This window comes from Punctularia strigosozonata, assembly GCF_000264995.1.
Source record: "Punctularia strigosozonata HHB-11173 SS5 unplaced genomic scaffold PUNSTscaffold_2, whole genome shotgun sequence".
In the NCBI taxonomy this organism is placed as follows: domain Eukaryota; kingdom Fungi; phylum Basidiomycota; class Agaricomycetes; order Corticiales; family Punctulariaceae; genus Punctularia; species Punctularia strigosozonata.
The window spans coordinates 1829635-1853558 of NW_006767434.1; the positions used below are offsets into that span (position 1 = coordinate 1829635).

Below are 23924 nucleotides of genomic sequence, written 5' to 3' on the forward strand. Positions count from 1 at the left end.
TAGAACAGTGAATGAAAGTAACAGCATGTTGCCGCTATGTTCTGCTGCGAAACAGACAGTGCAGGCGGCGGGGTAAGTAGGCACGGGCGCTACCAATTTGGCGGGTGGCTGTATCGTTCATTTTGGGCGCTTACAGGGACCGCATCATAAACTCCGTCATATCCTCCGTCGGCACGGTTCAGTCCAAGGCCCAGGTTTCAAGTCTCGCTCCATTTTCTGCCTCTTCCAGCGTCCCCGAATCGGTATGTCATGGGCTTGGCGCATAGCTGCACAAAGCTTGACACATCGATTATCAGGACGGCGGACAAGAACTTCGCCGCACTCACTGCCAAGCTGTGGTTGGACCGCAGGTCTTCATTCACCACCCTGAAACGCGCGACTTCGTCGGATCTGCTTGTATAACGGGCTCGGAGCGATTGCCCACAACCATCTGGCGGTGCGGGCCGCGTTCATGGTCGAGCGCTAGGACGACAGCGCCTTCGTTTGTTCCGCCCTTGATCTTCGAACGACATTCTGGGCTGGCCGAGAGGTACCTCGTGACGGATTCAACATGGATGCAGCAGAATTGGCACGGTGGACGAGGTTCGCGGCGAAGGGCGGTATCGGCAAATGTACAGCGATTCAGGATTGCGTTGCGGAGCGGCCAGACGATCTGATGTTCCTGAAGGTACGCGAGCGTCAGGCTACTGGTAGTATGCGGGTTGAAACTCGCACCACAAGGGTGACGAAATCATTGTTCTGATGCAAATCCCCGATGATGACCAAGTCTATCTCGTGCGTATGCTTGTCAAGGATTTGCGCATCTCCATGGCCACTTAAAACTCGTTTAGGGATTTTGCGAAGATATCGTTGGTCGATTTCGAGGCCAGGATGTTCATTTCCATTCCAAGCTAAAGAAACCGGTCATGACGAAACGTACTCCCTCTGCTTCTGCGGCGTCTGCCTCATCCTCGCGTACGTCCTCGGCTTCGGCGTCCAAGAGTCCATCCCCGATCGTCACCTCAAGCTCGTTTCCGTCTCCCCCCAATGGGTTGCCTCGCGACCTTTCCAGAATGAGCATGATTGCTGCCTCTCCTCCCCCCAGTTCAGTCCAGAGTCCCGCATCTCCCGCTTTCGACCAACCGCCCACCTCTCCGGCGCAGGTGCTTTCGATCCCACCTTCCTCTCCGCCCGCAGCTCCTCATTCCCCGTCTTATGTCGGCACATCACCTCACGCCCAAGACTCCCCGAGACGCCTTAGATTTCCGCCCAGACCTCTGGTCGTAATGAACCCCGACGACTCATCCTCGTCCCAGGAGCCTTCTCCGGCTGACGGAAAGTCATCTCTGGCCGACCTACCGCCGGAGACTAGTGCCAACACGGCCAGACGCCCGTCCCGCGCGCAGTCAGACGAGCTTACGCCAATGGAAGACCCTCTTCGGACCGCCCGTCCCGGCGGGCGGTTCGACCTCGATGGTTCACAGACGTCAGAGAACATGTCCCTGGATGATCAAGCTATCACGGACTCTGTCAAGGTATATAGCATCTCTCAATGCTGAAAATCGGACCATGACTGATCTGCCAAATTCTAGTTGGCGGGTTCAGCCCACGATGTATCCGGCGAAAGCGATATGTCAATGGCCTCGGCGCTCGCGCCACGCCTCGATTCCATGCACACACCGCAGCATGATCTCACAGATGCGGAAGTGTCAGGGCTCTCCGAGTCAGGCTTGCGAATCTCGACGGTGCCATCCGTAGGCGATGGTGCGGTTGGCATTGGTCTGACCCTGCTGCAAAATATGATCGATGATGGCGCTTCCAGCGAAGCAAGCGGGAGTATACGAGAAAGGGGTTCCACTATGAGCACGTCATCATCAACCTACTCTGCCACTGACAGGACGGGCGACATCGACCGAAGGAGCGATAGTCGCGGTGAACACAACGTTTCTGGACCAAAGGACAACGAGTCTGCGCCTCGTTCTCGTGCCGCCTCTGTTGCATTGTCAATCGTCACCTCGTCATCCGTTCGTGATCTCCCATCCCGAGCATCCGGATCAACGCACAACTCCAGAGCACGTTCGGACGCTGATGACTACTGGGACGGCGCATCGATCTACGACCAATACACCTATCGGCACTCAGTGGCGTCCAAGATGTCTCGTTTTTCTCAAGCGTCTATGTATGCGCCGTCCGGTATAAGCGGCGGCGAAGCACCACCGATGCCACGGCCATCTGCCAGCAGGCAGAACTCGACAGATGTCCTTTCGAACCGTTCGGGCATATCACCTTCTCCTTCGTTGTCTCCCAATTCGAACAACTTCGTAGATGCTTCAACATCGCTGGACACGGCTGGATCGAACGCTGTTCTCGGCCGTAAGGACCGGCCTGCACCTCTGGACTTGAATCCGTCCCCTCTTCTGCACACAACGTTTGGCTCTCCGATGATGTCGCCCGGACAGGATTCCGGAAGCCCGGGACTTTTGTCGCCTTCTTCAATTAATTTTGGCTCAGGTGGTGCGGCCTCAGCTCTCAGGACGCGTTTGGAAGGCCAGAGAGGTCCCAGCCCGAGCACTTCGATTCCTCAGGGAGATACTCTGGCATCCCCTTCAGAAGGATCGCAATACAGTGAACAAGAACGACGAGATATCGTTGTTGAAGACGACGAACAACCCGTCGTGTTGGACGACGGCGCGTACTCCTCAGTGCCGCCCTCCCCTATGGTACCTGGATTACCTAGTCCCATGAATTCGTCGACCGGCGGCTCCGGTACCTCGGAGTCGCCGCCCATCAGCGCCCTCTCTCCCAATTTCCTTCCATCCTTCAGCACACCGCCCTCACCGGACGATGCATCACCCGCTGCACCGGCACCGTATGTCGGCTATTCGCGGAACAGCATATTCCTCCCGCATCCCAGCGCACCGAAGCCCTCGCCCAGTCCGGCCGGGCCTATGTACGGCAGGCTGCAGGGTCAGCCACAATTGGCACCTCCTGCTTTGAAAGAGGGCTCGGTGCACCATGCCATGGGTCTTGCACGTATCCCATCTTTCCATCCCAATGGCGTTCCAAAGCAGACCACGTTCTACGGTAAGCTCGACGCGGACATGGCGACGGCCACTGGCCCGGTTCCTATATCCTTCACATTGGAACCACCCATGGCTATCCCGGCGCTCAGGATGCATACCGTTGCACCGCCACTCCCCACGGATGCTCGTGGACAGGCGAGGTCCGATAATCAACCTTCCGGTCAACAATCTGGAGCCGGTGCAGATACGGCGGCAGATCCTCGTGGCTCACAGACACCTCAACCCAATTTCTTCCCTAAGCCAAAGGCGCCCCGTCCGAGATCCCAGTCCTTCTCTGGATTCGACAAGCCATACGCGGAGATCGAGCTGCTCGATGGGTCGAGGTAAAGATTTATCCAATTGCAGGGGGGAATATGCTGATATCACAGTAGAAAATCGAATAGTCGGCCAGCTGTAACTCCATCAGTCGCAACTCCGCCAACGCAAAGCAATGGCCCAATCAGTCGTAGTCAATCTGCGCGACCTCTGAACCATGGGCAATCCCCACTATCCTTGCCACAAAACAACATCGTGCCAAGCCAAACGGATCCAGTTCCTTCAAACGTCAACCCCCCCGAGTCCTCCTCTTGGTCCTCCCCGCGAAAGCTAGGGCTTAGACAAGTGGCATCTAGCATACAACTGCGCGGACAGCAAGCCCCCTCTCTGGCAGCCGGACCATCGATGCCCCGACCACCGACCAATCGTAGCAACTCCCTGAATGCCCCTCTTCAGGCGTCCGAGGCGGCGATCGCGGCTCAGTATCCACCATCACCCACTGCTCCGTCGTCGACTTCGCCGTCGCCGGCGCAAGCGCATTTCCCGTCGATAGCGAAGTCGAGCACTCAGCCAAGGTCTTCCATTTCCCAAAGACCGTCAGCTGAAGCTGACCCCAGCGATACGAGATCCGTGAGATCCGTGCTAACTCCACCTCCTCTGCTTCGAGGATCGAATTCTTCAAGCTCTCAAGGGCACAGTCGCGAGTCATCCCTGCGCTCAAAATTGTCCATGTCGGCCTTGCGTTCCAACACGTCTGGACCCGTCACTCCTGTGGATGACAAACGGTTCGAGATAGAGACGGTTCACGTGAAGGACACCGACTTCCAGTTGATCAAGCCCATTCCACCTGTGGCGAATAGCAACAGCGACGACTCGCTGGCAAACTCGGCCCGCGACTCTAAGAACGACTCCCGCTTCCTACGCACAGACAGTCCATCGGTGTCCATGCTGTCTGGTGGGACGTCGGTCGGAACGTCTTCTCCTTTGGCTGAACAATTTGATGCACACCCTGCTTCCCCGGTGGTAGAGTCTCCGACGGCTGCCGAAGCGCATCGTCAGCGCGAACTACGGTGGATATCGCTCATGACATCGACACCGGCCGGACAAGCAAGGAAGAGCAAGAAGGTCAGGAAGCTTCTGCTCGAGGGTGTGCCTGCGTCCGTTCGACATTTGGTGTGGGCAAACCTGGCCAATAGTGCGGGCAAGCGTATGGACGGTCTGTATGCCAAACTCAGCCAGCGTGGTCGTGTACCCGCGTCCAATGACATCGAGAGAGATGTGCGGAGATATTTCAACAACCAGCCTTTACTCCAGGACACCAACAGCCCGGTGACCACGCTCTTGCAAGCGTACTTGACAATGGTCCCCGATATCCGTTATAACACAGGTACACATCATTCCGCATCCTCAGGCGAACATAGCATTAACGTTTTCATCAGGCCTGTGCTTGATCACTGGGCATCTACTGCAACAAGCCCCTGAAGAGGAAGCGTTCTGGATCTTTGTCTCGATCATGGACACGCATCTCCGTTCCTACTTTTCGCCACTGAACGTTCAGGCCGAGGTTGATGGCAGTCTGTTGCTAAAAGCAATCGAAGCTAACGAACCTGCCATCGCCAAGAAGCTCAGCGATACCGGTATCACAGCAGGGACCGCGTGTCGACACTGGTGAATGCGCCCCTTTTTCATCGTCTCCCACCGTAATCTGACCAACTACAGGTTCTGCTCCCTCTTCGTGACTACTTTGCCCACAAGCCATGTCTCTCGTGTGTGGGATATTTTCCTGTGTGAAGGTGCGCACACCGCAGTATCTTCGGTCCAAAGCTCTGATACTGATGCATAAATCTAGGCATGCCCTTCCTCTTCCGCGTCGCCTTGGCAATACTGTCCTCATGTCGCCGGTTGCTTCTTGACGCACGCTCCCCTGAAAGACTCACCGAACTTCTCTTCCAACCGCCGCCCGACATGCTTCCTCCGACCCCTGACGCCCTAATCTCTCTCGCGCACTCAATGAAGCTCAAGGACGACGACCTCATGAAAACCCGTCAGAAATTGGAAACGCAGCTGAAGCGACAAAATCAGGGCCGGGCCCTTCGTTCGACGATCACCACCAACGGCAGCGCCCCGCCCTCGATTTCATTACCTCGGGCATGAGTCTAACTCCAAGCTATTGCACCCTAATAGTATATTTACTCGCATTCTTATTAACCCCCCCTTTTTTCTTGCATCAACTTTCCGCAATCATGTCCGTCCCACCGCAGTTCATATATACACCTCCTTATACCCACACTGGACTCGAACCACGAACACTATGATCCGTCTATAGCTATGGCATATTTGTTTCTCTCTTTCGGGCACTGCGTACTTGTCCGCTTCATCCCTGTCGAGCATTGCTTTCGAAGTCATTGTAGAGTAACAATACATCGCATTTCTTTATACGTATCCTACACACATCAGTTGTATTCAAACGTGGTTCTTGTCTGCGCCGCCAATACATTCCGACGGTCTGGGCCTTGACGGTATGTTGGAGCCGCGAAGCCCGCCAGCGGTTCCTATAATTACTTTCTGATCGTTCAGAAGACGCCACCGATGGAAACAACGTGCTTTCGAGGGTGCAATGTCAAGCTTGTTCTTGATAGTCAATTTCGTATTCGTATTTGGACATGTGCCTCCTCGGAGCGCGCCTTCAAGGAAACTTGTAACCCGCGGTAATACGCATACCTATCACCGTCGGCAAAACTTGGCGACGTGACTACAAATACAGAGATCTTCCCCGGTGATACATTATGCAAAAACCCGTGTAACATACGCATCGGACACATCGGACGGATAGCTGGTACAAATATACGATCGAGAAAGCGATCAGAACACCGCAAGCAAGAAAAGACAGACCGCGGCTGCTATAGACGAAACAAACATTAAGGGCCATCACGGTATATACCTCTACTTCAAGATCACCATATCGTTGGGGTCTACCGCGTAATCGAGGGTTTCAACCGCCTGTCGAACCTCGTCGGTGGTATATTCCGCGTTGTCGCCAGATCCAGGCATCGTAGCATTGAGGTATTGTGTCAGGCGGCCGACGGTGATGCCATGCGAGCGGTACGTGGTGGCCTGCAGGTAACATAGAGAGCGGGCAACCCAATTGTGCCTACGCCCCGATCAAAGCCCGTAATCATCAGCTGATTGCCTCGTTTACGTTATACATGTCAGAGGGGAGGAACCTTACCGTCCGTGGGACGAGGTGAGGTCAACGGCCTGCTCCTCTTCTGTGCATCCCGCTGCCTCTTCGCCGCCCGCTGCGCATGCAGCGCCCTGTGCGGGATCCCCAGATCGTTGCTGGACTGCCGCTAGCCTGCGTCGACTGCGTTCGAGACATTTCTCGCGGTGCTGCGTCCACGGTAAAGTGCAATAGGCCGCGTCCTGACGGAGCTGTATCCAGCGGTCGCAGATCGCACACAGCACACTGTGCTCGGGGCGGCGCATGAGTGGATCGCACGATATACTCCGGAGAACAGCAACGTACCGGTGAGCCTCCACCTCTCGTAAATGTGGATCGCCTCGGAGGTCCGCCGCGCGTTCGTCGAGAGACCGCCGGCGGGCTCTGCCGGTGTCGCCTTCCTGAGCTGCAGTGACCGCGTCCAACGAAGAACCCCGAGCACTGCGCGAGTGGAGGGAGGGCGAACGAGTTCCCGAGGAAGAGTCATCCGGCGACGTGCGACTCGAGTCATTTCCTTGCAGACCGGACTGAGCGTCCCCTTGCCTTGAATCGCCGGCGCCGATAGAAGCGGACGCGCAAGTTAATGGAGGAGGAACCGCGTTTGGGAGTCGATGACTACTGTTGTGTTTTTTTCGTGTTGTAAAGTACCCGGTCAGTGCGGGATCATGATGATGTGATGTTTCAAGAACGGGGTTGGGAATTCGACATACCGATTGGGCATACCCTCGTCGTCCGCCGTGTCGACGTCGCCGCCCCCGGAGCGATCAGACCGAGACTCGTCGGGCAACTCGTCTTCCTCTTCGCGGTTGTCCGGTTTAGTGAGCGGCGTGGACGTGAACGGGCTGGGGTTGACGCCCTCCCTTCGGCCTTCCCTCCGACTAGTGATTATCCCCGCGGTCAGTGTCCGGCCAAACCAACGGCGCGAATAAGCACAGTACCTTCGCTTCTTATTTTCCTTATTGACGCAGCTCGAGCGATGAGCGTCCCAGGGTATGGAGCAGTAGGTCGAGTTGGACCGCAACCGGATCCATTTGTTGCATCTGGAATATATGCGTGAGCTCAGGAGGGAGCCTCGAATATTTTGTGGGACGCACTTCTTGCACAATACCCTGGAATGCTATGATTAGTATTCCGTGAGCGGGTTTTTAGGGCGAACCGACTAACCTGTACGGCTCGACCTGTGCTACCAACGGGTCATCATGGAACTCTTGGATCCGTTCCTGTTCGGACCGCTTCGTCCGCCGCCTCCGTTTATTCCTAGTCGGTCCCTGGTCCAGCAGTCCGACCTGCCAGCTGTGTTGCGAGGGCCCGGCGCTCAGTTCGTACTCGACCGATCCAGAAGGGGTAGGTGAGTAGCCGTCCGACCTCGACGCTACTTCGGTAGTTACGTTACGACGCCGCGCAACAAAGTGAGCCGAGGCCGCGGTCTCTCGCAGGTACACGAGACGCTTACCACTGGGTGAACGCGCCGACGTTAACGCCGACAAGGAGGGGTGGATGGTGGCGGGAGGTCTGCCTAACGGAGGGCTGAGTCTGGGCAGTCGACTCTGGTCGCCGTGCTTGCGCTTTTGACTGATGAAATCGGGCTGCAGTGTGGCCTCTGAGGGCACATCTGCACGCAGGAGTGTCTTGCGGCTAAGAATGAGGAATGTCAATAATTCAAATCAAATAACGCAGAGGGCGATCTCGTCTCACCAATTCTGCTTGTGGAGGTCCCAGTGCTTGGTGGTGAATTTGTCCGTGATATCGTCGCGGAAGGAGACGTTAGTCCCACAGTCGTCGCATTTTACGCGTCCCGACTCGTATTCTGAGCTCGGTGACGACTGCTCGTTTGGAGACGATCGAGGTGGAGTCTTCTCCGGGACGCTCGCTGGCATGTGGCGTACGGTCTGGTCATCGACGAGCAGGTGAGAGAGCCTGCGAACAACACAATGATGCGCGGGCGCGTGATAAAAAGGAAAGTATATTTCAGGTTCTGCGCTAAAACGATATAAGAGGGAAAAAGAAACATACGACGCTTTTTGCGTGGCCATGGCTCAACGAACACGGCGCCGAGCGGAAGTCGATCGCGGAGGCGCGGTGGGGCGAGCCGGAAGGGGGACGGGCACCTCGGCTTTTAATACGAAGATTGAGGAAGAAAGTTTGACTCCGGGCCCCCAGCGCCAAAGGGAAATTGTCGCCGGGGATGGGCGTTTCCGACATAGATCTTCGACCGTCAGGGCAGCAGGGGCGGTGAAGTCGACCTACTGGAATCGATGGAATTTGTCACGGAACCGATTCATTGCCGGATCCCGGGACCTGCAAAGGGACGACATTTGATGCGGAATGTTGGGATCGCGACCGCATGACAATGGGATGTTCTGACATATGCGCTCCGGCAAGCACGTCGCTCCCGGCTTTCTGGTCGCTTTGGCACATTCGTTCGCCAAAACGGGCCCGGACGTCAGTGGCAACCCCGGTCTCCCTGCTTCCGCGCCCAATCAGCATCCGGGGGTATGGCCACGTGACCCGTTTCGCGTCCTTGCTTTTCGCGATCGCCCCCGTCCGCGCACACACGATCCGCTGCGCACGAAGGAGTCAGATCTGGAGGACGGAGACGAAACGACGCGCGCGTTCGCATCGCCGACAGGAATCCGATCGGTATATGCACTCCGCGAAGCAGCAGACACGCACCCATCGTCACACCCCGGCTGGGCAGTCCGCACCCCCCCTGCGCTAGTTCCTTGCGGCTTCGCCAGATCATCCACCAGATCCACGATATTCCGCGACACGCCTCTGCACGAACCTCGTTACCGCCTCCTGTTCCTCCGACACATGCACCCATGCAGCACCTCGCCGTCGACCGCAGTCTAGACGCTCTCGGCGACATTGCATCAACACGCCATCTCTCACGCACTCCCGACTGCCTTTTTTCTGCAAACCGGGCTGATGGAAAACCCGTGTCGACTCGGTCGGCGGAGCTCCCTCAAACTGCTTGTTCAACACGCCGACTCGGTGGTGCATCGCTACTTCCTCATCTGCTCGGACGTCGTCGCCTTCCAGCAACATGGGTCTTGCGCTGTAACCGGCGGCAACGCCAGATCGTCTCAGAACGCCGGTCCACCTTCCTTTACCTTATGAATCTCTCTCAGCGAATCCAGCACACCACGCTGAAACAATTTCTCGAACAGAAACTTTCCTGTCGTCTTTTTTTTTCTCTGATGATGTTTGCGCGCGCACGCATATGCTGTGAATAGCACACATGGGCAGCTAATTCTGTGTCATGTTGATGCCCTTCATGGGAAGCCACGCGTTACTTCAGTCGCCCATGGGACTCAACAATCCGATCGCCTGGCTTCCAAACGCGCTCTTGCACTGGCAGGGTCTATTTGATCGAGGATCTCCCTCACGGACAGTGCTTCTGCGCTAATTATCGCTGCCGGAGCTAAACATCTCGGCCCTAGCCCTTGCCCAAACCCCGAGATCTCCTTCGCCGGTTGCCTACGATGGACGTCACCGGCGGTAATATATTTCTCCAGTTCGCCGCCGCTCGCCCATGCCGCTCTCGAAGTGTGGCGCGTGTGGCGAAGGCGCGAAAGACACGGGCCCATGATCAAGCCCGAACAGTGCCTTTCCGGTTATCTTCTGTCCAAGACGGATAACATGCGAGTGCCGTGCCGGAAGCTCCCTTCGTTCTTTTCCCTTCGTCGCATTCCTGTCTGCTGACCGGTGGCGGCTTACGAGGCACGACAGGACAGATAACAAGCAAACTCTCATCGTACGAAAGGCCCCGTTCGAAGCCAAACTTTCCTTCATTTCCTGTGTTTCGCCAGTCATATGAATGGAAGGAAGAGGGCGCTCTGGACTATAGCTTGAGGGCCGTTTTGCGTTCCGTTGCCGACACGAGTTCCACATTTGTTTAACCCGATTCAGGACCTTCCGGTGCGCGCGATGCAGGAACATACGTGGCGCTCACACAATAACTCAGATGCGAATCACATCAAGATTCGAGAACTTTGAGCCCTCTCGCGGGCGCCACGTCGATTGCTGGCATTCCACTGCATCCCCGTATGGACAACCCGACACCTCGATTCGTAGATGCGAATGGCGCAGGCTGTTTTTCCTTCCGCTTCCTTGTCCGGCGGCTTCGGACGTTGATGAACATATCCGCGGTGTTTCCTTGCTAAACTGGCCAAGGTCAAACAATCAATAAAACGTTTAGCAGCACAGGCCGCGAAGTTTCAGCGAAAATGGCACGGCCGCTGGTCGGCTCTTTTACCGACGTACTCATATGCATGGCCGGATGAGAAGGATGTGGCGTACCCCCCGACGATTCGGCCATTTGATTTACTGACGAATATGGTCAACGTCCTTCTACTAGTCGACAGAACTATAATACAGCCTTGGCCACATTGCTTTTTTCGTCCGAGAAACGGAGCGATACACATGCGTGTCCTGCAAAACAAGCACGGCGAATCCATTGCCACTGTGATGGTGGGGACTAGCGCGTGATTTCTTTGCACGCGCTCCGGCGAGTCGCGTAACCGTGGACGCGTCAGCGCGACGCGTGACGTCACAACATATCGCAGTTCGTCATTGCCGTCATCGCCCTCAAGTTGAAGGCGAACGTCGAGCCTTTGCGTGCGGCGTGGCCTTACTATGGACGTATGTGCGAGCTCCCTAGATCATGATATCCATATGGCCTGTCTCGATCAGCTCGAAGGTCGCGCGACGTCACTCCCTCTCCCTCACGACCGGCATACGAACACGAAAGTATTATGAGCGAGGTCAGCAGATGTCGGTTCTGTCCGCACAAACGCACGCATTGAATCCACCCCGTCTCTTTAGACGTTTGCACGATTTAGGTCCGCCTTCGTATCAGATCGGCCGTATAGGCGTGGTTGCTGACGTACGCGTTGGGTTCATTTCCGACGTGCAGATTAACGGCATACAGTGCGTGGATCTAGCCCGCTCTGCGAATCATATATGCTGAGCTGTTTCTCTCCGGCAGTTATCTTCTTCTTACTATCAGTAGCAGTTCTAGGGTTAGCTGCGAATTTTGCGAGCGAGTTTCTCCCACACCTACATTGTAAGCCTCCGCTTGCGATTCGACGTATATACTCACGGACATGTCACAGCCGACTTCATCACATTCTCCCTCGTCGTCTCCGTTGCCTCGATCGTATGCTTGATACTTCTGTGCGTTATTTCCGCGTGCTTCATTTGCGCAAGCGTCGTTCTGACAGAACAGTAGGCTCTCATGGAGTCAGCCCAGAACAGAGATCATCTTCGTCGTTATTGTCGGCATTTTGTGGTTATGTACGTGCACGCAGTCGGACGCAATCTGCTGATCTAACGCGATGTGATATACAGCTGAGGCTTCATGGGCACAGTACGTCGCATACGGGATCTGTGCGGAGTGTCGTACGATAACACTTATTGCACAGAGATATTATCGGACATGTCCAATGCTCCGATGTACCAAGCTCCGACACAATACCGACAAAGAGCGGGACCAGTGAGTCGCTGGACATGACCCTTTGCATATGTTGGCCTGATATGAAGCACCGGCTAGCGTCTTCACGAGGCTATTGCCGACAAATGAAGGTTATTGAGGCATTTTCGTGGATGCTCTTCGGCTTATGTACGCACCTCGGCCCTCCCATTATCCACCCTTTGTCTCATGGCTTTCATAGTTTTCATATCGTTCTGGATCATCATCGCGCTTGCGTCTCGCGCAGTCACCCAAGGCAACGAATACGTAAGCCGATCTCCAGAGAATATTAAGCATTGACCGTATTCAAACTGAAATTCTGCTCTAGGCTTGGCGACAACCCATCCCTGAGCTCCCATGGTTTGGCGAATCCGTGGGGTACTACGGCATGGAAGAGGGACTCAGAGGCGGAGGCTATCCCGGGCAGCCGTACCCTTCTCCTTACCCGCAAGCGCTGCCTGGGCAGCCTCTACCTATGACACGCGCAGGGAGCCATGGTATGATGGCTCAAGCGGCTCCCGGCCCCCGCGTCGGTCATCAACAACCTGGACAGTCCCTATTGGTCCATCCAGGGCAGGGTGGTACTGGGGTGACCCAAGTTCCTGGATACGTGCAAAGCGTCGTATGATGCCGTAGCACGATTGTTTACAGACACCTAGAAGTATCATTATACATGCGGACCCAGCCGCTTGTGCCCGCGCACAATAAACTCATGACCCGAACTTTCTTGCAATGTCAATCACTAGACGCATATGTACTGTCGCTGTTGTTGTTTGTATGATGAACAGTGCGGATCCAGAGAGATGCTGTCGTTGCCAGCGCCGGTCTCTAGTTAATTGTACAGTCGTAAGCAGAAGAGCATGTTTCGAATGTGATGGTACTGATACAGGAATCAGAGGTGGATCGCAAGACTACAATCTTGGGTCTCGGCAAGTCAAAGTTCAACAGCTGCCGCGTTCCATGCGGCGTCCGCGCGGCGTGTCGTAGCTTTTTTTGCAGCCGCCGATTTCGCTTCCGTATATTTGACGTGCATATGAGCCCAGTAAGCGAAAGCGACCAGCATGTAAAGTCCCAATCCGACTGGCAAAACCACATCATATGAGCAACAACAGGCGAACAGGGGAGCGAATCTCAGTTGACGCACTCAGTATGAATATAATCGCAGCGATATTGCCTCCAAGAGGATCGGACCATTTGTGGTTGCAGTCTATTGATGAGAGTATACGCACAGTCAGTGTTTCTCTATCAGATTAGGTGAAGGTCGAACATTTGTTACTGTCGACCATAACGAGGCCTTGTTTGAGGAACGAATCCTGATACGATATCCAAAAGCCCGAGGCGGTCTCGTTATTGGCAACGCGGGCGAGACATTCGTCAATGAAGAACGCCTTTGAGGCAATCATTGGCCAAGTGTGAACCAGCATCTAGCAGTATGCACCCACCTTGTTGTTGTGACCGACGATCATCGTCAATATCCACATAGCGACGACGAGGACAGAGGCGGAGAGCGACAAACAGAGGTGAACGAAAAGGATCCCGTGTTTGAGAAGCTGTATGATCTACGCTCAGCATAGGAAGACGTACAGCACGATGAGGCCACTGACCAGAGGGAGAGGAAAACACAGCAAGAATATACAGAGCAACGCGTATGCGGCTACTGCTGCGATCCCGTAATCCATGAAAGCGATTGCTCTTGTAAGAGGAGCCAAGTGTGGGACGTCTAAAGTCAATGCAACCATGACTATATCGGATGCAGATAGCGACAAACACACTCGCGTTGATGTTCGAACGCAGCGGTACTATGTGCCGTTGACTGCACGGTAGTTCAGGCGACATTGGCGGAGGAGAGTCGTACGAAGACATACTTACGGCACTGGTACGAACAAACATCAGATGAGGGTCTTTCCGATGGAACGATGGGATGCCTACTCAGCTAAGCCAAATCCCAGCGCGAAGCAGGCACCTGACGATACATTATCCGTCACAGTCAGTCAAGACTCCCGATAGACCGTGCATATGCCGATGACTTCATTCACCTATTACGATGAACATGGCGAAGCCGGGCTCGGGATCGCTTTCCTTCTTGTTGTTAGTCGGGTTGGCGGTAGCATTAGTGTTCGCATTGGCATTGGCGTTGGCGTTGGCGTTAACGGTGGCGTTAGCATTCAAGTTAGCGGCGGCATTGTTGTTGTTGGTCGCCATTGATTTCAAGGCGAGAGAACGTGCACGGGTTCATGGAAGAGGAGACGCGGGCGTTGGAAGAGGACCTTAAGAGGCCTGGAGCTGCTGAAGCTGCTGAAGCTGCTGACGCTGCACCATCAAGGAACGTTGTCTGAGCGTCATGTAAATGTATAGCTTTGGCAGTATCGTGCGTGTTATTGATATCATGCATGAGAATGTTGTGCCCCGTGAGTGAACCAACCGAAGTCCGACGTCGCGGGAGGCACGGAGAGTCACTAGTCACTCCGAAACGGCTGTTGTCTGCATAGTTGCTATCGTCCATCAGCGTCCGTGACCTGTCTTCAGCAGATGACAGGCTCTGCCAGCACTTTCCAAATTAGAGAACAGAGCACCTGTCTATAATATACATTGTCCCAAAGCACTACCCTGGGCTCGGAAGTCAGAGAGTTCAACGGCTGCTGCAACCCATGCGTTGTTCGCGCGGCTTGTTGTAGCATTTGTCGCCGCCGCTTTCATCTCAAGATGCTCGGTGCATATGTATCCCCAGAGAGTGATGGCCAACACCATGTAGGCTCCCAGTCCGACTAGTATACCTTCTGCCGTCGACCCGCAAACACTCATCTGTGGGTGCTGTCAATCTAATCCCGACACGAATGGAAACAACTAACGAACCCACAGGATTAGCTCTGGCTGGGATTTGAACCCACAGGGACGGGGGGGGGGGGGGGGTTGCCGCAACATGACGAATTCCGTAGCTGATCCCACAACGAAGAGCTCATCAGAATAGGATTTGAACCCACATGTACTTGCTTGCTTTGTTATGATAAGACTGGGTCTTGACCCCGCAGTGAAGATGCGAACCGGCTGGGATCTGAAACCCTCGAAACAGCACGACAACGAAGGAATTCAAATCGGCAGAAAAGAAACTGACAACGACAGGATCGTAACAGGAGGAAAAAGATGACAAGAGTGGGATTTGAACCCACGCCAGAATACTCTGATGAGAACCCTAACCCGCAGAACGGGCAAGCTTTCGCTTGAGTCACACGCCTTGGACCGCTCGGCCATCTTGCCGCAGGGTTACTCTGGCGCACAAAGCCATTGAATCATGCTACGGCACATGGGCTGATTCACCATCGCTTTGACCCACGCGTTTCGTCATTGCGAACAAACATTGGAAGACCGGCCGATCGGTTTTCGTGTTTCTTTTGCGTATGCGCAGCCTGCGATTACCGACTCGGACGCGTTAGCTCGCAACAAGGTACAGCACCGGGGGCAACATGAAGATCGTGTCAACGTTCCATCCGCCATCCTCAGTTATCGACTGCGTGAAATGCAAGTTGACCTCCGCACCGGACATCGAGCATCTCGTTGTAGCAAAGCCGGACAAGCTCGAGGTCTTCTCTCTTCAGCCGGAGGGCCTCCGTCTCGAAACGAGTACGGAGATATGGGGCAGGATCTTGCGCATCAGAGAGCTCCCTGTACAGGTATGTCACTGTTATGCGAGTTATCGTGCAACGTTCGCTGAGAATGCTGTCCAGGGCGAGAGACGGAGCAACTTGCTTGTCTTGACCGATCACCCAGACCCGAAGCTGATTGCTCTGGAACTTGAGGACGAAGGGGATACGCCTCGACTCGTCGAGATAAAGACAAGCTCGGGCACCAAGTCGATCTCACTCCATGACAAGAACTCCCGTCAGGCCGAATTCCTAACAGACGTCTGGGTGCATCCCAGCGGTTCCGTCATACTCGTCAGCTGCTATGCCGGGAGGCTTACAGTCGTACGCGTCAGAGATGGCGTTCTGCAGCAAGAGTTCCCCGTCTCGTGAGCGCCGATAGTTGTCGGCACGACCTATTGAGCTCATCCACAGTCCACAGCCTCCAGGAGATCAACTTACTTGCTCTATGCTTCCTTCCGTCCCCTGTAGGAGATGACGAAGATCCTGAGACAGAGGTGATCTCCATCGGCATCGTCTACCTCGACCATCAGTCCCGCGTTCAGCTGCTCGCGCGCGATTTAGAGGCGTTTGAATTGTCCGTTCAGCCCTCTCCAGCACTCCCGCCGACACCCCTACCCATATCCGCAGATGATTTAAGTTTGAACGGGACCTCGCTTTCCCTCGTACCCATTCCAACCACCCTCGCAGACATCGACGCTAACTTCAGGGGCGGAGTGCTGGTGCTGGGCGGTCGCAAGGTTATGCTGTTCGAGCTTGCGTCGGAAGAGCACCGAAAGAAGTGGATGAAGAAGAACAAACAGACCATGAAGCAGAAGAAGGAAGAGAGATATAAGGAGAAACTAAGAGAGAAGGAGCGCGAACGCGAAGGTCGCAGACGGAAAGCCCGCTCAACTGTGGAGTGGCCGTGGTCAGAGATCACTGCGTATGTCCTCTACTGTACCTGAACCGGCGTACACTAATAATCATCTCATCGACGACCAGATGGTGTCCAGTAACACGTACATGTCGCGGATTGTTGATCGGTGACGCGTACGGAAGAATGTCCATGCTGAGCATCGATCCAATCAGGGGAAATGGCCTCACGCTTCTACCTCTGGGAGAGGTCAGTGACGCATCGTTAGTCAAGGTAGCTCTCGTCTCACCGTGTATATGAGTCTAGACATCACCACCGACGTCGATTGCATACCTCACTTCGCAAGTCTTCTATCTAGGATCCCACATGGGTGATTCGCAGCTCCTGCGCATCAGTCCGACACCGCACTCGCTGATCGACAAACCGACGTTGCCCATCGACCCGCGGATATCGACCGTTTTGCCGTCACAGCTTTCTTCCTATAATGCAGGCGAGTCTGTCAAAGGGAAGGGGAAACGGAGAGCGGATCTAGACAGCGACATTGACGTGGATCCGGATGCCCAGAGCGGTCGGAAGGGCAAGGTCGTCCGGTCAGATGGCTCGTACCTGGAGGTGCTGGCGACCTACCAAAATCTTGCGCCGGTCACTGATGCACTGCTCATGAACGCTGACGGAAGCGGCCAGGTACGCCCATAAGAGATCCGACTGCGCAAATGGTCTGAATAGTCGGATATGCAGCCCCAAATTGTAACGTGTTCGGGAGGGGCCAACGCGGGCAGCCTGAAGGTTGTTAGGAAGGGTGCCGACTTCAAGACGGCAGCTGTTGTGGAAAGTCTGCCTGGCACTGTTAGCGTATGGCCCGTGCGTAAACGCTATTACGACAAGTAGGTGCAAATCGCACATTCACCGACGTATCTTAATCCTTTCGTAGTACGGACTCGTACATCGTTGCGTCAACTTTGCGGTGCACGCAAGTTCTTTTATTGGAAGAACATGACACTGTCAACCCCTTAGTAGCTGCGTCAACCGATTTCGCCACTAGCGGGCCTACTATTTCCGTCGCAAACATTTTGCGGCGAAGGTTAGTAAACGGCAAATCGGAATACGAAGACTCCTCGCTGGTCGTTCAAGTTACACCTTCCAAAATGAGACTACTCGAGCACGACATGATTGGCCCCGTGGAATTTAGGCTCGTCGATACTTGGAAACCTAGCGGGCCAGGACCCCAGGAGATCGTCACAGCCAGCATCAACCCAACTCAGATCGCCCTCGGCTTGAGGGGTGGGAGGCTGTGCGTGTTTCGGTTGGCACCGAATGATCACTTCGATCTGCGATTGTATGTCGCTCTTCAGTCATCGGCTAGATGCGCACCACTGACGTTCCTCAAAAACGCGCAGCACTCAGCATTTCTCCAACGATATCTCAGCGGTGTCGTGTCTACCCTTAAACCCGGGCAACCTGATCTCAGCGTTCATCGCCGTTGGATTCTGGGGTTCTAATAACGTTATGATCCTCTGCCAAAAAGGCAACATTTTGGAGCTCGAATTACAAACTGATCCGCTCCCAGCCCTTCCCAGGTCTCTCCTGCTGTACAACTTTGGCACAAGCTTTGGAAAGAAGGATCCTAATTACCACGCTCACCTCTTGATCGGACTTGCCGACGGTTCTTTGGTTTCGTACGCGTACGCGAGAAAAGAGCTCAAAGACAAGAAGGTCGTTCCTCTGGGTGCATCCCCTGTCAGCCTCGTACCATGCGAAGCGAACGGCAAGAAGGCTATTTTCTGTTGCGGCACCAGGGCCGCTGTCGTCTATTGGGACCGGGACCGGCTGCAAAATGCCCCGGCACTGCTCAAAGTACAGTATCAACACCATCACCCTTTGACCAATACTGATTTACCCCGTAGAACGTTGTTACCGCGTGCCCTCTGAATTCCACCAGTTTCGAACAATCCACTATTCTTGTCACCGGTTCCGGCTTCACAATCGGTCACTTCGGCAATGTGGCGGGCCTACACGTTCGCTCGGTACGTACAGACATATTATAGTTCCAACTTTGCTTACCAATTTCCTCAGGTGCCTCTGGGCGTGGATGTTCCCAAGAGGATAACATACAATAACGAATCCCACCTCTTAGGAGTGGCATGTATCCGGAAGGAACCACACAGGATCGGGGATGACGAAGGGACTATTCGTAGCTCTTTCAGACTGCTGGATGACACCAGTTTCGGAGGTATCCCATTCGTGGTCATCCTTAGAACTGATGCTGACGCCAGGGCAGAGCTTGACAGATTCGATCTTGAAGCAGATGAGGATATCACCTCCGCTGTTGTGCTCTCTCTTGGGACGGCCGAAGCATATACTTCGCACTTTTGCATAGGTACTGCGGACTTCACTAGTGATGACCAGTTGGAAGTTAGCAAGGGCAGACTTGTGGTCTTCGACCCGTCCACAAAAGTGCTTTCTCCCGTGGCAACTCTTGATGTAAACGGGTGTGTGTACGCTCTAGCCAGTATACAAGGCCTGGTTGCGGCAGCCGTGAACAGCGCGGTAGGTCGCATACAATCATCGTGCAAGACATGCTCCTGACGTCCAACAAGGTCATTGTCTATCGATTAGAAACCGACGGACCCACATTCTCGAGCAAGCGACTAGTGCAACTTGCGAACTGGAATCACAACTACTTCGTGACGAACCTCGTCACTCGTGGCAGCCGGATTTTTGTTGGGGATGCTATCAGTTCGGTTTCGATACTGGAGCTCACTGGACAAGCGCTGCAAACGGTCGCCAGGGACTACGGGCCTCTATGGCCTGTCGCGATCGAGTCGACGGGCCCGGATAGCGTGATTGGCGCGGATGTGGGCATCTCAGCAGATACGCGTATAGATTGTCTCTGACCATTCGCCTCAGGGAGAGTTTAACCTGTTCACATTCAAGCTGTCGGAAGGCAAGCTTGAACGAGACGGAAGCTACCACCTCGGCGAGCAAGTCAACAAATTTGTTCCCGGTGCGTTAGCACCATGTTTTCGGTGCTATATGGCATCTGAGCACATACACCAGGCGGGCTGCTTGCTGCAGACCCTGCTCATACGACCCAGACCACTTGCAAACCGATTCAAACACTCTTCACATCTTCAGGCCGTATTGCCATCGTCATTGACGTTTTGGACCCCGAAGTGTCACTACACCTCACCAACCTTCACAGAAACATGTCGAAGGTTATCACGGGCTTGACCGGTATACAGAACGAAACGTATGTACGGGAGCGCTCGGCTGTGATCACGCTGCTCATCAATCTCATAGCTGGCGATCTCCTGCGACCAGTCGCGGTCGGACCGACGCCGAAACATCGAGAGGATTCCTCGACGGAGACTTCCTGGAGGCATTCCTTGACGTACCACGAACATCGCCAAGCCTCGCAGAGATCCTTGAAGGCGAGAACGTAGCCGAGAGGTTGACTTTAGGGTATGAGCGTTACCATCAACTGTTGGAGTCTGTCCAAGCATTGCATTAGGAGGGCCTGCGCTTTAGGTTGTCCTGTGAACTTGTGTATACTAGAGCCTCAATCCTGTTGTATATCATTCAATGCATTGTGCTTCGCCATCTATCGACTACTTCGACAGTCAAAGGATGATAAGGTCTCTTCTCATTCCGCACCAGGATCCGGTATATTTACAATGAGTGCGTCGCAAAAGCGGGAGAGTTGTCCATCGCATAAACATTGAAACGTGGTCGACAGGAAGTCCGCGCGGCATCGAGCCTCAGCCAGCGAACAACCAAGCGAAAATGAGCTTCGTCTGCTGGACTACGTTTGCAGAGGGTTGCCCGAACGAACGTAGCCCATTGTCTAGCTCATCTGGACGGTATGGAGCAAAAAAGAATCCGACAACAAGCACCAAATAACTACGAAAATGTTAGCCAGAATTCTGCCCAAGCATACGTATGCCCACCTTAATATGAGCATACTTCCGCGGTGGTAGTTGCTCCTCGCTTCGATGTAAGTGTAGGTCATCAAGAAGACCGCCAGTACGATGACGATCACATCCCAGCGAGGGAATAGTAGGCTGCAAGACGAACGTGCTATGAGTATAACATCGAGATATTGACCATGAGAAAACTCACGGGAAGGTATCGGCGACACTACCCATCTTGTCCGGTACGAATATAGCGGAGAAGGCAAGCATGGCTGGTATCTGTAGAAGGCAAACTTGCAGAGCATATGCAGAACCGATTTCCATACTTTGATCGCATTTTTAGAAGCAAACATAGTGTGGTTGGAAATGAAGACCCACCTCAGGGCTATGTTGCCGTTGAGTGCGAATGCCATCGCATTCATGAATTCGGTCGTGTTAGGGACGAGAGCGAAGAGAGTGACACCAAGGAACTTTTCATCAATACCAGATCCTTCCAGCACAACATCAACTACGTCAACAAGGATTTCTGCGCGTATCGTCAGTCGGGTGGGAGGGAAGCGAACATGAAAACATACCCGCGATAATCGCATAGAGCGCTGTGCATGCAAGTAGCACGCTAGCGCTTGTTGCACGACTCCACGAAGGCGCATCGTGCCCTCCATGTCCACCTGCTTCCTCTGCTTCCGCCCCGGACACACGGGCCCTTGCGCCGGGTAGCGTGTGGTGCTGATCCCTCAGGGCACTGACAGTGGCAACTGCAATAGCCCGCGTGAAGTCGTCCGTGGTCATATGCGGCGGGAGTTCCATAGGCTGCATTGCCGTATCCTTGATGGCATGATTGACGCTCTCGAGCAGGGGCGTATAACCCACAGCTGGCTGTGTGGCTGGTGGGACCGCATACGAGACTCTCCTCTGTGCGCCAGGCGTTGTGGGAGGAACGGTTGACGAGTGTGGATTTGCCGCCATAGCATCCGCAGGCTGCAGACCATCATGGTTTCGCGGTACGGGAGTTTCGCTACGCGAGATGCCGTTGGCGCTGAGATTGCTGGGCTTCCGCCGCAAGGAGCCTCCTGCAGGTCGTGGCGGGAGGAGCTTATGGTACAACGAGAGGCGATTAGACGGGATGTCCAAGGGATGCAACAATTGCTGGGGGTTCTGCCAGATTTGTGAAGCATGTGTTCGAAGGGAGAACCACAGGCCAATCAGATACGACTGAAGTGGGGATCAGCTAAGACCTGGGTGACAATGGCGGGGAACTCACAAGAAGGAGCACAATGGCACAGAAATACGTGAAGCTTTTGACTGTGTCACGATAGAAGGGATCGTTGATGGGTTCCGGGTGCTCATAGTAGCAGTGGTCGCATTGCCATGGTTTGCTCAAGGCAGAAAGGCCTGTGAGATCATCCGGGCATCCCTCGCAAACCAGCTGGAACTAAGTCAAAATCAGAAGGATGGCGTTCGTTGGAGCATACGCCTCGCTCACGTTTCCGTAAGTTTGATAGAACATTGTAGGCGCCAAGGCTCCAATTATTGCTGTGATCAGCAAGGTACTGGTAACCCCGGCGCTCTTGGCGTTGAACCTTTGCTCCTTTCGTCGCACAGCGCTGCTGCACATACTGGCACCTGGCATGAGCAACACGCCTGCAAGCAAGCTACCGATGATAGATCCCTCTACCAAGCGTCCCTTGTGGTCTTTGAGAGCGATGCCATAGAGAATAATTTCGATGATCGAACCGAATGTTGCGTTGATGACCGCGCCCATGCCGATGGAAGACTGGGCGGATATAGATGCGACTGCCATTCCTATAAAGTATGACAGCGGGATGACACTCAGCAAGCTGAGCAGGAACACGAGAGCTTGGGAGGCCAAAAACGCAAGGATGGCTGGAACATGCTCTCCGCGCTCTTCTTTTCGCTCCGCAAGTGGTAACAAAACCAATCCGTCAAAGATTGTAAAAAACACCAGTGGCATCAAGTTCACAAACATGATGTTGACGCCACCAATCGTGTATTTGTAGTATTGCCAACCGACGGCCTCGTAGATGCACAACAGCACCGTCGACGTCGACTCTCCGGATGGCACTTCTTGTCCGGCGGAAAGACGGCGATGACGGAGGGAGAATTGCGGTTGCTGAACCGGGGTCGACGTACTATCCCCTTCATCCTCCTCCTGGATGGTGTCCTCCGGCGGAGTGGGGACGACTACAGCAGGAGGTGCTCCGTAGAAACGGATTGACGTGGGATGCCGGAACAAATGCTCGATGAGCGCCCAGTTAAGCTTAGCCATCGGAACAGTAATAACGGCTCCCCAGCAGACGAGGCATACGAACAAGAGCAAGGGAGCGATGATGCAAATGAGCGCGAACCAGAAGCACAAAGTGCCCAACCATTCATCCGTGCTGCTGACTCCGACGGCCTCCGACGAAGCAGGGGACGTATGAATGGTGCCGTACCACTTGGCTTGGCCAACGGGAATCTGCAGACTTCCGCGTAAGAGGGAAGTCTGTTCGTCTGGAATAGGCAAAGGATTCCAAGACACGGATTGCTGATGAGCCAAGGCGTGGCGTGGTCTGATGGTGGAGTATTTCGAGGGCGTATTGCTGTCGTTGGCCGAACCAGGTACTTCGGTGCCCTGTGATTCAGCACCACTGGTGTTGCCTTCCTCGTCGCCATCCGGACTCCGCGGGTTGCCCTCTTCATCCTGAACCCGATCCTTGACGTCGCCCGCAACGTACTTGCCAAACGGCCAAACGATGTACCAACCCAAGCCGAAGACGAGGTTGGAGTAGCTTCTGCCACCCTTGGGGACGACATAAAGCACTGCCGACACAACGATGCATACCATCGCCAACCACCATCCGAACAGTACCGCCCACATCACATTCCCGGGTAGTAGGCGACTCGCTTGGCCGGTCGGAATGGAGTGTACTGCTTGATCCGCGTTACGAGTAACCGATCGACTCTTCTTGTACAACGCAGGCTTCCAAATGGGCAAACCGAACGGATGCTCGACGTTGATAAGCGACTGCCGGTCCCTCAGCGTGATCGGGTCCTCTTCGCGCTCGGCACTATCATCTTCGTCGTCAGCATCGCCTGTGCGCTCATCTTCGACAGACACGCGTCGCCTTGAAGAGCCTGCACGGTCGGCTTCGTCGTCCTCCTCCGCCTCGCTGAGCAAACCACTCTCGTCGTGACGCAGCTTCGTGACGCTGGCGCTCCTGGGCAATCCGCGTCGAGTGGAACTATGCGATGCGCTCCTAGGAAACGATGGTTGGCCGACACGGCGGGGCGTCGGCGAGTGCGTGCGGGATGCCTGCGGTGGGAAGTACGAGGTGCCGTAGTTATGGTGCTGAGGAGTGTTATCCTGCATGGACCAGGTTGAGCTCCTCGATACGCTCCGCTGGAGGTTGGCGCGAGGGTTGATCGCGCTCGACGACGTGGCGGGCTGTCCAGCGTCTTCGAACTGGCGCTCGGTGGGTGAAAGCCCCGACATCGTTGACGGTGTCGAC

At 54.7% G+C, this 23924-nt stretch overlaps 7 protein-coding genes and 1 non-coding gene across 8 annotated transcripts; 4 read left to right on the top strand and 4 right to left on the bottom strand.

The window, feature by feature from the left end:
- Nucleotides 1-550: 550 nt before the first annotated feature.
- On the top strand, nt 551-2852 carry PUNSTDRAFT_27997 (uncharacterized protein; the record flags this gene model as incomplete). The annotated part of the gene is made up of 4 exons (XM_007380204.1): nt 551-667; nt 721-774; nt 831-937; nt 2771-2852. Coding segments are annotated over 4 exons (360 nt in total), but the record flags the coding sequence as incomplete, so codon positions are not given.
- A 912-nt stretch (nt 2853-3764) lies between these two features.
- On the top strand, nt 3765-5596 carry PUNSTDRAFT_97520 (TBC-domain-containing protein). The gene is made up of 4 exons (XM_007380205.1): nt 3765-4704; nt 4757-4985; nt 5037-5110; nt 5167-5596. The coding sequence occupies exons 1-4, from the start codon at nt 4047-4049 to the stop codon at nt 5469-5471; spliced, it is 1266 nt and encodes a 421-aa protein (XP_007380267.1). The 5' UTR covers nt 3765-4046; the 3' UTR covers nt 5472-5596.
- Nucleotides 5597-6117: 521 nt separating this feature from the next.
- PUNSTDRAFT_141327 (uncharacterized protein) lies at nt 6118-8414 on the bottom strand (the record flags this gene model as incomplete). Its single annotated transcript, XM_007380206.1, has 8 exons — nt 6118-6468; nt 6547-6783; nt 6844-7155; nt 7248-7415; nt 7476-7577; nt 7632-7646; nt 7702-8172; nt 8233-8414. The coding sequence occupies 8 exons, from the start codon at nt 8412-8414 to the stop codon at nt 6261-6263; spliced, it is 1695 nt and encodes a 564-aa protein (XP_007380268.1). The 3' UTR covers nt 6118-6260.
- A 2880-nt stretch (nt 8415-11294) lies between these two features.
- Nucleotides 11295-12638, top strand: PUNSTDRAFT_130950 (uncharacterized protein; the record flags this gene model as incomplete). Its single annotated transcript, XM_007380207.1, has 11 exons — nt 11295-11303; nt 11365-11381; nt 11456-11469; nt 11528-11605; nt 11655-11715; nt 11771-11835; nt 11890-11908; nt 11964-12034; nt 12092-12160; nt 12213-12277; nt 12339-12638. 11 exons carry the CDS (start codon nt 11295-11297, stop codon nt 12636-12638), a joined length of 768 nt encoding a protein of 255 aa, XP_007380269.1.
- A 306-nt stretch (nt 12639-12944) lies between these two features.
- On the bottom strand, nt 12945-14212 carry PUNSTDRAFT_42227 (uncharacterized protein; the record flags this gene model as incomplete). The annotated part of the gene is made up of 6 exons (XM_007380208.1): nt 12945-13090; nt 13155-13217; nt 13287-13398; nt 13453-13569; nt 13615-13751; nt 14047-14212. 6 exons carry the CDS (start codon nt 14210-14212, stop codon nt 12945-12947), a joined length of 741 nt encoding a protein of 246 aa, XP_007380270.1.
- Nucleotides 14213-15152: 940 nt separating this feature from the next.
- Nucleotides 15153-15265, bottom strand: PUNSTDRAFT_t20. The gene has a single exon. It is a non-coding gene; the product is annotated as a tRNA-Leu (tRNA).
- A 158-nt stretch (nt 15266-15423) lies between these two features.
- Nucleotides 15424-20102, top strand: PUNSTDRAFT_97523 (uncharacterized protein). The gene is made up of 15 exons (XM_007380209.1): nt 15424-15678; nt 15733-16016; nt 16070-16573; nt 16633-16753; nt 16811-17188; nt 17243-17388; nt 17436-17840; nt 17902-18358; nt 18409-18528; nt 18578-18734; nt 18783-19051; nt 19102-19359; nt 19412-19508; nt 19562-19754; nt 19805-20102. The coding sequence occupies exons 1-15, from the start codon at nt 15472-15474 to the stop codon at nt 20013-20015; spliced, it is 3807 nt and encodes a 1268-aa protein (XP_007380271.1). The 5' UTR covers nt 15424-15471; the 3' UTR covers nt 20016-20102.
- Nucleotides 20103-20164: 62 nt separating this feature from the next.
- Nucleotides 20165-23910, bottom strand: PUNSTDRAFT_82032 (uncharacterized protein; the record flags this gene model as incomplete). The annotated part of the gene is made up of 7 exons (XM_007380210.1): nt 20165-20404; nt 20452-20565; nt 20624-20740; nt 20794-20941; nt 20991-21627; nt 21677-21847; nt 21899-23910. Coding segments are annotated over 7 exons (3341 nt in total), but the record flags the coding sequence as incomplete, so codon positions are not given.
- Nucleotides 23911-23924: the final 14 nt, after the last annotated feature.